Source organism: Astatotilapia calliptera, chromosome 13, assembly GCF_964374335.1.
Source record: "Astatotilapia calliptera chromosome 13, fAstCal68.1, whole genome shotgun sequence".
In the NCBI taxonomy this organism is placed as follows: Eukaryota; Metazoa; Chordata; class Actinopteri; order Cichliformes; family Cichlidae; genus Astatotilapia; species Astatotilapia calliptera.
The window spans coordinates 30,707,170-30,718,854 of record NC_137434.1 but is presented as its reverse complement, the minus strand read 5'-3'; the positions used below and the strand labels follow the sequence as shown (position 1 = coordinate 30,718,854).

At 44.9% G+C, this 11,685-nt stretch overlaps 1 protein-coding gene across 1 annotated transcript in view; it reads right to left on the bottom strand.

The window, feature by feature from the left end:
• arfgef3 (ARFGEF family member 3) overlaps positions 1-11,685 on the bottom strand; it is a 53,030-nt gene that overhangs the window by 6,760 nt on the left and 34,585 nt on the right. The window contains exons 29-40 of the mRNA XM_026189412.2: positions 11,468-11,612; positions 11,242-11,370; positions 10,983-11,159; positions 10,493-10,607; positions 9,204-9,306; positions 4,408-4,539; positions 4,006-4,136; positions 3,051-3,269; positions 2,715-2,886; positions 1,504-1,605; positions 637-1,019; positions 66-549 (exon numbers count right to left, since the gene is read on the bottom strand). Coding sequence (XP_026045197.2) covers positions 66-549; positions 637-1,019; positions 1,504-1,605; positions 2,715-2,886; positions 3,051-3,269; positions 4,006-4,136; positions 4,408-4,539; positions 9,204-9,306; positions 10,493-10,607; positions 10,983-11,159; positions 11,242-11,370; positions 11,468-11,612 — 2,292 coding nt within the window. The remainder of the gene's footprint in view (positions 1-65; positions 550-636; positions 1,020-1,503; positions 1,606-2,714; positions 2,887-3,050; positions 3,270-4,005; positions 4,137-4,407; positions 4,540-9,203; positions 9,307-10,492; positions 10,608-10,982; positions 11,160-11,241; positions 11,371-11,467; positions 11,613-11,685) is intronic.

The window sequence follows — 11,685 nt, the reverse complement described above, 5'->3', positions numbered from 1 at the left end:
CACACACACACACACACACACACACACACACACACACACACACACACACACACACACACACTCGCCTGTATCTGAGCCTCAGAGTCTCTCAGCGAGATGCTGTGGGAGCTGATGGTGGACCCCGACCGCGGCCTTTTCTCCTGCCTCAGCACCTCCGGCCCCGCACTAACCGAGTGCCTCAGAGAGGGCCCCTGCTGGTCCACCAGCTGCTGAGGCCTCTGCGGGGGCCTCTGCGGCTCTACTGGGCCCCTCCTCTCCCCGATGCCGCCTCCTCCTGCCGCCGCCCGGCCCTGCTCTTTCATGAACAGGTTGACGTGGCTTTGCTGCGGCTGCTGCTGCTGATGTTTCCTGCGTTTATACTCCATCATCAGCTTGCTGATCGTTCTGTCCGTGGCAATGGTGTATAGCTTGTTTCCAGCACTTTCCCACCATTCCTTTCTCCTTCCCGGGCCAGCGCTGCCAGGAATCCCTCCAACCGAGCTGCTTGTTATGTTGGAGTCCCTCCGTTCGCATCCAGTCCGGAACTGACTGGACAGACTGCCTGTGCAGCTGTGGGGAGAGGAGAGCGGCAGCTTTTATATGACGGGTGACTAAACAGCCTTCACAAAGCACACATTAATATGCGTGATCTCCAACCTGAATCCTGGACTTGGCGTCGGTGTGTCCCCCGGTGACGCTGAGCTCATGTCTGTCGTCTGACACCTGTACCCGCCTTCCTCTGAGGGCGTCTCCCTCGCTGAAAGCCCGCCTGCTGAGGTCGGGGTCGAAGTCTCGGACTGGAAGAGAGGCAGGAAGAACACATGGTCTCCTCCTGCACTTCCCCTCAGCAGAGCAGTCTCCTCCAGCATGCTCTCCAGGTCGCGGTGCATCTGAATGTAGCTGTTGCACAGATCCACGCACAGCTTGTAGAGCCGCTTGACCAGCCAGGCCCAGTCGGCGCTGCCCACCGGCTGCACGCTGAGTGAAGGGACTGGAGCTCGCCACGGGTGACGCTTATCCCGGCCGCGAGGGGGGCTGACCTGCCAGATAAGACACAAATATTACGAGGAGGGTCAAAAGTTTAGAAAAGCCTCTGAGGATTGAAGAGAAAAAATGAATAATGGATGAAAAGAGCAGCAGCACGACTAATCCAAGGCCGCTGCTTTAATTCTAGATTGAGGTCACCTGTCAGCCCCTCTGAGTGGCCTCTCATCACATTTGAATGTTTCACAATTCTTTACAGTAACGCTGCCAATCAGAAGCTGTGTGTATGTGTGTGTGTGTGTACCTGTTTACACATCTTTGTGGGGACCAACAGTCACCTGTGAGGACAAAAGTGTCCCCACGAGTTTGAAGGCATTTTTGAGACTCAAGATGTGATTTTAGCGTCAGGGTTACAGTTGGGTTATCGTTAGGTTTAGGCTCAGGGTTAGGCATTCATTTTTGATGGTTAGGGAAAGAATTATGTCAATTAGATGTCCCCACAAGATATGAATACCCAACATGTGTGTGTGCATGTGTTACCTGTGCGGTTTCTTCAAATATGTCTTCATCCTCCGAGGAGGCGGAACCAGGATGAGAGGAGTCTGAGCTCCCCTCCTCTTCCTCGTACAGGATCCTCTTTACCTGAACACGGCGACAGGTTCAGATGTCAAACAGATAACTAGTGACGAGCTCGTCTGTTAGCGGTGACGACGGTTATCACCAGTGATTCTGTGTCTGCTGAGAGGTTAATATGACTGCTGTGTCTGGTTGGTAAAATATGCATTAGAATAAAAAATAATAAATGAAATGAAAATGTTATTTTTGTGAACATCGTTCCTCCAGACATATCAAATACCTGCTCCGCGCTTCTTTCATTCGACCTACCAAATACACAAAAGTACATTTTAAATCTGGAGCTGTGCATTTAAATAATCCCAGCAAAAGAAAATCATAGAAATCAAGAAACATCGTATATGTGAAGATGTTTTCCTGCACAGTGAAAAATCGTTTCATGAACATTCGTCCAAGACATGTTTGAAAAAAAGTTCCAAAATAAAAGCTGGGCAGGCGTCCAGCTCACTGCCTGCTCAGCTCCGTTCCTCCCATGCAGCGCGCCATGACACAGATTTTAAATTCAGCTCTACATCAGTGGTTTAAATGTTATTTACAGGTCATGGTTACAAAATGTGTTTATGAAATGACTGTCAGCGAATCAAAAACTTGTGCATTTGGCTCCTTTAGAAGTGATATGATCAACAGGGCGGCCTGGCTGGTGTTGGTCGTTTTGCTGGGCGTGCGTCTGAACCTTCTGGTCCAACTTTTCACCAGTTACCTTCTAACTGTGTGCGTTTGGTGCTAAGCAGCAGCACGAGGTGGGATAATGAAAAGCAGTTTCCAGCAGTGAGAGTGAACTGGAACAGTGAACTGAGCTGTGAAATGATAAGCTCAAATAAGTGATAAGGCTTTGTAGAGCTGAGTGGAAGTGACCACTCGGGTGATAACTCTCTGTGGCTTTTACGATAACAAAATTTTGTCCCAAATCATCTGAACGCATTAGCGATGCTCTAGAAGTGACAGCAGGTCCCTGTGAAACTATAAAAGAGCTGCAGTGTGGTTGCTAATTGTTGGCTACTTCTAAGCTACAAAAGCCTGGAACAATGTTTGTGCCCCTCAGTGTGTGGATCTGGATGCGCTGTATTAGCAGCGTGACAAAAACATACAAGAACATTATTAACTTGACTGGTTTCCACCTGCTGTGCAGTCATGCTGTCTGCCTGGCTCAGTATGGCACACAGCAGGGCCTGGAAGTACAGGCTGAAGCTCATGGCTGACTGGCGGTAAAGATTGGCTGCTCCACAAACACCCGACACCTTCATCAGCAGGTACTTCAGACCCGGCCGAGTGTCAAAGTCCCGCGCCGTCCTGCACACAACAGATTTTTCAGCTGCATTTGAAGCTGATTGACATTATTATAAAAAGCATGAATATAAAAATAACTTGTTTTGTTTCTATGTTTGGAAACTAGCAGGATTCAGTATCAACACTACACTGCCATCTGCATATGTGACATGTTTTGCTGCAGTAACCTGTACGAGTCCAGCAGCAGATCCAGAATTATGGCTAAATTCGTCATAGAGATGTAGCGCAGGAAGCCTGCCGTGGGTTTACTGGGGTCAGAGGTCACAGGTGTGACCCTTTCGTGACCTTCAGGCTGCTTTACAAACTCTTCCAGCAGGATGTCAGAGAGGTTTTGGAGCAGAACCTGGTGGGACAGCAGGCTCACCACGATGGTCCTGAATGGGATCCTGCACATCAGTCGAATCACATACATTCAGTTACTTATTTAAAAAAGAATCCTTCATAATAAAGAAAGATTTCACTGAACACATTGATGCATTTCCAGTCATGGTTCATTTATCTGTTGTAGCATCACTGTAATGTTAAACAAATGAATAAAGAGGATAAAGGATAAAGATGCAGGTGCAACATGTAAATGACAGAGCTGCACAATATGGCTGCGGTGTAACGTGAAGAAGTGCAAATGTACAAGGAGAGCTTCTTCTTCTTCTTAAACTTGTATCGTTGATGCAGCTGCAAGCGAGAAGCTGACTGAGTGCTGATGGTTGAGTGCTGCATTAATTACAACTTTATTTTTGGTTTACATCTAATCAGCCATTGCATACTTGTCTGTGCATCGTGCAGCTCATTTAAGATTAACACTGGCGATCATGCTGTCCATGCCTCGTGTGGGCTTTTGTCACACTTTTAAATGGTTGTTGATGAACACACAGAGAACAGCCTTACCCAATTTTCCTTTAACACAGCAGCAGAAAGACAAGCACAAAGAGTTAGTGGACTTCAGAGAGCACATTTCCCCCACAGTCACTGACAGAGCACACATAAGAGGACAGACCACAGAAGGAGGCACATTTAAACCTAAATCTAACTGAAAACATGCGGCACCTTCAGAGCCTCGTTAAGAAATGTAAACCAATCAGACGAGTAATAAACCACCCATGTGATCAGAGCTTTGATGTGCACCTCTTCTGAGCGTGTCCATTGGACTGCTGGTCAGACGGCAGCTCGATGATGAGGACGCAAGACTGAGCGTGCTCAAAGCCTTCCTTGTTGTTGGGTGTCTTAGGGGAGCACTGAGTGTCCAACATAAAGACCTGGGATAGAAACAGGACATGCGGACAAGCTCAGGTCAGACAGTTAAAACCACAGGACAGGCTTAAAGAAAGATTACCCATACACGTGTGTTTATATTCATTTACCACGATGGATCTCTGTAAGTATTAAGTGATAAAATACAAGTTTATGTACAACTTCAACTTCAGGATCTGACATTTCAAACTCCAGGATGATGGGAGATTTTTTTTCCTGTCTAGACTCTCGATTGGAGGTCGAAGCCACAGCGAAGCCACGTGAAGTGACACTGACCTGCTGGGCCATAGCTTTGATCCTCCAGTACTCGGCCTCGGCTGACGGTGAATGAGAAGGAGCCGCCACCTTCACCTCGCAGGCGTCTCCAGAAAAGCTGTCCGAGCCGCTGTGAAAACACGCCAGAAGGTTCTGCAGAGAGAAAACAGGGAAGACTGGTGTGGGTTAAATGGGAAACACAGACTTTTGCGATCTAAAAGCTGTCACGCTGAAGGAACCTCTGGCTCCTTGGAAGTGAAATCTGCTGAATCAGGTTTGAAACCAGAAGAAGATCCGTCAGAAAATTCATTCTTCCACTGGAATACTGTGGAAGAGACTACAGCCCATTATTCCTGAAACTCTGGCTGAATGAGGATGAACCTTTCAGTCTGTGTGTTTAATCAAGGAGCACAGCTTCTATTGTTTATAGGAAATATCATACTGTTTCCTTCATACACCAGTCAGGTTTTGTGTTATATGGTATATTTCAGGTGACAGTCGGCCTCTGAATGACATGTATGGCCAGCGTTTATTACATTACATCAGCTGTGACCTGAATGCTTTTTAACAAAAGCAGCTTTTCTATAAAGCCAGTCAAAGGCCACGTGTTCATATGTCTGAGAGCAGAAGCTACACATTAAGGACCGATGTCTACATAGCATAAGCTGCCTGTTACCAACTGTCCTACAGACATAATACGATTCTATGCATTTTTCAGGATTTTATTTACAGTCACATATCATTTATTAACATGTCTGAAATTTCTCTGCTCTTCCTTCAATATTTCTGTAAGATGGGACGGAAATGAAAGAAGTTTTAACTGAGGTTAGAAACAACGTTGAGAAGCAAAGTGCGTATTTTACAAAGACGTGGAGCCCTCTGCTTGTTTCAGAGGAAATGATTAGTATGAATCTGAGCGAACGAGATGCACTTGTTTTCAGTGTGCTGTTATACGTGGGATATAGAGCTGGGCGATAGTACGATAACGATATGTATCGCGATATAACTTTTACTCGATAGAGAAATTAAGCTATCGCGATAGACCTCGCCGCTCTTGTCCTCCTAAAAAAAAAAAAAAAAAAAAAAAAAAAAAGGTCAGCCAATCCAAATTAAGTAGCGCAGAGCCGAACCAATCACAGCCGCAGCGTCACGTCGCGTGACTTGTTACGTACAGCACAAGTGCCAAGCCGCACGTGTGTTTGTTTGGGAAGCAGCCAGCGCGTAATGGAGGAAATGAGTGTGCCGACTAGAAAAATCAACCGAGCGTGACCGAAGAGAAAACAGATGATGGTTCCAACGCCGGAGAGATTGTCGAACGGAAGAGCCATAGAAGTTCCGTAGTGTGAAGGTATTTCGGCTATTTCAAGTCTGACAAAAAACAGAGTAGCGTGCACTGTAAATTGTGCCGAAAGCAAGTCTGGAAATACAATAAACTGGTGCATGCGTCACACTGCGCCACGTTATTGTTTCGGTGAAATGAATTTCTACAATACTGTTAATTCTACTCTCTGCAGTGTTTAAATGCTTACATATACACACAGTTACTGTCCGTCCACACTTACGACTCGGTTCTGCTTCTATGCTCCAGCTTTGTTTACTTTTTCCCACCGAGGCTTCTAGACTTCTGATTGGCCAACATTTCTGCACGGTTAGGAATCTAGCTCCACCTGCTGCTTTGGCATGTTCATAGCAGCGTTTTCCTTCATTTCTGCCTTTACGTGTGGACGGGATTCTTTTTTAAAACGAAAACGGAAAATCTCCGTTTTCAAAAATACCCGTGTACGTGTGGACGTAGCCTCAGTCTCTGACTGGAAGCGCTAATTCGTCATTCGGCTTTTGTCAGACTAAAGTAACTGTTACAACTGTTTGAAAAGCTCAGCTATACAACAAGGAGAGATTGAGAATTTCCTTTTAGTTCTCAGTTTATTTGATATTGACAAAAGTTAGTCAGTTTTGTCTGTTCTTCTGTAAAACAAACTAAGATTTATTTTTAGAATTAATATTTTGTTTCTAAGTGGAATTGACAATTTAGTCTGTTTCGTTTGTTCTATTTTGAAACTTAAACGCTTTAGCGGCTGCCTTTTGTGTAGTTTGCAATATTTGCCTTTATTTATCTGAAAAAGTCTCATGTTCCTTAAGTACATCTACCCTGTTGAACTTATTATGGGAAATAAATATTTAAATAAAAACAAGCTGCTGATTATTTCACATTTTACTTGTGAGCAACGGCACATTTAAATATTACAAATATAGTTATTTGGCTTATATCGTGATAGATATCGTTATCGCCTGAAATGAAAAAAACATATCGTGATATGAAAAAATCTCATATCGCCCAGCTCTAGTGGGATATCATGTAAAAAATTTTATTTTTATTTTTTACACTGGATTTCAAGTCAAACAGATGAATAAAATGTGAACCTGTCAGTTCAATCATATTTAAGGGCTTAAACAAACGTATTGCATCAGGAATTATAGACACCGAAGTATTTCAGGAGGTCACAGCTCCATGTGTGACATTAGCAACATGCTTTAAGATGCCTCTGCTTCAGCAAATATTGTTATATAAAGGGCTATTAGACCTAAATACACAAAGCGCATTGCTCAGCATGATAATGTTAAACCCCCTCACAAAGAGTCAATCAGATCTGTTTCTATCCATCCTCTCATTTTCGACTGTTGAGACCTCGCTCTCCCGGCCCAGTTGGACCATTTTTATTTTACTATCTTGTATTTTCTAGAAAACTACTTCCTCTTACAGCTGCTCCCTTTAAGCGCCACCACAGCAGATCTCTGCCTCCATCTCCCCCTCCAGCATCCTCCCCTGTCACACCAACCCTCTGCATGTCCTCCGTCACTGCATCCCTGAATCTTCCCTCATGACTTTTTCTTTTCCTCCTGTTTGGCACATTCAACAACCTTTGTCCAGTATATCCACTCCACACCATCTCAGCCTGACTGACACACACACACACACACACACACACACACACACACACACACACACACACACACACACACACACACACACGTCGGGTATTGATATCTTTTGGGGACATCTAAATGACATAATGCTTTCCTTAGCCCCTTACCCTAACCTAACCACAACCTAACTGTAATTCTGTCACTAAAAACACATTTTGAGTCTCATAAATGGCTTTAAAACTTTTGGGGACCAGGATTTTGGTCCCCATAAATATAGTAAATTTCCATTTTTAGTCTCCACAAAGATATGAATACAGGCTCGCACGCACACACAGACAGATGTGGCTCTAATCTTTAAAGCTGCTTAGCAGATGTCAGGCAGGCAGCTGGCTCAGAACTGCAGGAACACGACATCCAATAACAAAGTGCTCGTCCATGTCACCTCTGCTGAACACTCACGCACACTCTGGGTTAGCGGCGGTTCCCTTGGTAAGTGAAAGGGAACAGCAGGAGTCGGCTCCCCGCTGAGGCTCTAAATCTGCAGGCTCACACATGCACTCAGCAGGTACTGAACCATCGTCAACAAATTAACACAAATTTTTCATTAAAGCTGAGCGGGCTGGCAGATCGTCTCAAACAGACCACTGCATGTTCTGGTAGAACATTTAACGAGCGAAAGGAGGAAACTGATTGTGAGACAAACATCGAGCTCGCATTCAGCTTTCAGTCGATTCTTCTTCTGTTTAGTTTTGCGCACTGGCTATTTTTGGAGAGATGACGTAGACTACACAGACCAAACAGGACTGCTATGACTCAAGGAGCGCCTACTGAGCAGGTGAAAGAAGCCATATCGTTCCAACAAAGGGAACTCGTATCAATAATAGAAGCTAGAACGAGCAGAGACATGTTGCATTATTAGAAAGTGAAACAGAAAAGACTGTTAAAAAGGAACCATTATTCTCTGTCATATTTCTACCTGATATTTAAACGTTTCAAATAATAAGATCAGTGCAGGTACGAGTAATCACTGAAAGCAAAAACCTCAGGTTTAGACTGGTCCAAACACCCAGTCTCACACTCAGCTCGATGTGTAAAGAAGCACAGAAATCACTAATGTGGTGAGCTCAGGTCCAAAGCTGTGGCTCTGAGAGCAGCAGCCTCACTCACCCGCAGGAGAAAGACGACTTAAAGGTAAGAGGAAGGAAGCTAAATCAGCTGATTTCAGACAGAAGATGAACCAAGGCGCTGCACCGAGCCCCAGCATGAGATCGATAAGGATTAGGTTTCGTTCGCAGAAGTCAACGCTTAAAAAAAGGATTTATATTGCACATAAAAGCCACACTGTACTTAATTCTAATTCTAAGTAAAATTAGTCTTAAAAAGAAAATAAAAGAACATTTATAAAGAAATCAGTTCTGACTATATTCATCCATGAAAGCTGGGAACGATTGTGGTTTGAATGGTGCCTCACTGTGCGGTACTGATAAAGAAGAACAGCTACAAGTGACGGATCCAAATAAAACACTACATTTGAGGTAATTCAGACAAAAGAGCTGCAGAATCCAAAAACCAGATAATATCTAACTGAACCTCTCAGTCAAGGATGGTTGACACCAAAAAGGAAAGGAGAGCAGTTTCCTTCCTGCTGCGAGGAGACAAAGAGTGATCGCTCACAGCTGCAGGACTGTGATGGCGAGTATATAATGCACACCGCAGGTTAAATGGGGTTATTGGAATCCCAGCACTGTGATGGTATTAACTGCTTTCAGATTACTTCTGTCTGGACAAGCGGCTTCAAACTGGGGATGGATTATGTGGTTTACTGCAGCGGGCTGTCCAGGTCACTTGTATCCAGGTGCTGTACCACCTGACATCTGCATTTCATCACGTACCTTGACCGGCTCTAACGTGGCAGAGAACGCGTCCTGCAGAGCGCAGCAGGCCAACCTCCACATTTCTTCTGTGAACACTGGACCCACTGTGACCAACACGTACCTGGAGAGAGACGCAGAACAACCGTGGACTGATCACACAGAAAATAAACTAAGCTATATCTTTTAATACCTTTTAAATCAATTTCTAAAGTGCTACAAAACACACCTGACATTGTTTGATTTGACAATTCTGTTGCTGCGAATAAACCGCTCGAGTAGCAAAACTAACAAAGTCTTAGTGTCTAATGCAGTCCTTGAAAGTTTGCAAACCTTTTATGTTTGTTTCTGCGTAATCAAGACATAAAACGAGAGAGACTCACACAAGTCCAAATGTGTGAGTCTGTAAAAACGTCATATTTGTGATTAGTATGGAAACCTCGAGGATTTGAGTAAATGTGAAGATAAAAGTAGAGTAAGTCGGCTCGAACACTGACAGATGAAAAACAATAATAATGAGAAGAAAAGAGCCACTATCGATTTCCTCACACAACCTTGGAAAGCGTACAAAACTGTGTGTGAGTCTGTATCAGTGATGTAAAGCAGTTGTCTCGTGTATGGCAGGTGTTGCATGTGCAAATGTGCCCTAACAAAACAAAACAAACAGGGTGGCATGCCCCAGAGACGGTGTAGACATCGTCACAGGAGTAGAGGCAGGATTTAAAAAACACTGGCCTGCTGCATTATTGTGCAAAATTTGCAAAGAAACAGCATGTGCTTCAAAATAAACGATTTCCAACAGTGAAATTTAAGTTCTAAGCCTCCCAGAAACGACACAGAAAGGCATAAAGTCAAACACGACTTTGAAAAACACCAGGAAACCTTTGAAAGGCCCTGATAGAAACTACATCTCCCACAAAAAAGGCGTCACTTCCGGTTTTCAATGGTAATGGCGGACATGCGATAATCCGCAGAGCCATATGTGGAAGGAAACCACGAGCTGGGACAAGCTGAATGCATGTGATGTAAGTACAACTCATCTGGTTCCAAATGCAATAAAATGATTGCGCTAGCTTATGTGGTTGCAGTTCTACCAGGATTTAAAAATAGTTCCACGAATCGTCCACCTTTCTTCTAGCTGCACCTCATTTTTAGAAACGTCATCCTTGTTTAGGACGAGCGTCCACCACTGAAGCGCTCACTCAGCCAACAATCCACCCAAAACAGAGAAAGACAACCTGAATTGAAAAGAGGTTTCACACTTGATTTCACTGTGGCGACAGGTGTGTAACTGCCAGATGTGTGGTCACCTGATGCAGGAACAGCCCACTCTGGAGATGGTCTCTGCAGGTTCAGACACGCAAGCCACCAGCAGCTTGAAGAGGTCCTTCAGCATCTGGTTGATCAGTGACTCGTAACCAATATCTGCAGGAAGTGACGGCAGAAACACACACACGTGCACACACACACACACAAACACCACAACAGAGCCTGTGAGCACACAGGGTGGGGGTGCAGTTTAATCTGACTAAAGAGGAGGACAGTGGAACAACACGGTATCACTTCTGCTCCATTTCACTTCAGAGAACAAGCACATTATACGCCAGAGAAACAATAACAGTCCATCAGATCTGTGACAGCGCACCTGACTGTGCTAATGCACCACGGGTCAAATCTTTCAGTGAATATTTACATGAAAGCTTAGAAATGCAAAGTTCCCAGAATGCTTTGCTCTTAGCTTGAAGACGATTAACGAAGACGAAACGCGCGAGGTCACAGAGGGAAACGCACACCACCAACCTGAGTGTATGAAACTGTTGACGTGCTCCACCACCAGCTCGCAGGATAGGCCGATTGCGTGTTTGAAATTCGCTGCCGCCACATCCCAATAAGAGTGGTCACCGTGGCTACGCTGCAGCCACAGTGACATCACAGGAAGCAGCAGCTGGATGACAGCGAAGATGCCAAACCCTGGACCTGGAGAGGCGAGATCAGGTTACATCCCGGCTGTTTGTAGGGTTTGTCTTCTTCTTCTTTGGATTGTGTTTAAGTTTATCACCTGGCACTGCGGTGACTTCTCTGAGCAAAGTGAAGAGCAGCTCCAGCGTTGGAGGCTGGTGCTGTCGAGGGCAGTTTGACACGGCTGCAGTGAGCTGCTCCAGTAACAAAATCCACACCTGGATCAGACCTGCAGGACATGAGACAACAAAAATGCACTGACGAGAGAGAAAGGAGGAGGATTCTTAGACAAAGACCGTGAAGCACAGAGAGGAGCAAAGCGAAACCTGTGTCGTCATCGAACTCCTGGAGGACACAGTCCATGCCGTCCTCGCTGCTGATCGAGCGTTCCTGCGATCTCATCGGCAGGCTGGCGAGCCGCGCACCCAGGAACACCGGCTTAGACGGCATCTTGTAAATCTTTGCCAGCAGCTGTCAATCAAATGCAAAACACGGTTTCTTTTTTATAATAGCGAAAAATCTTAAAAATATGCTCTCACTTTAT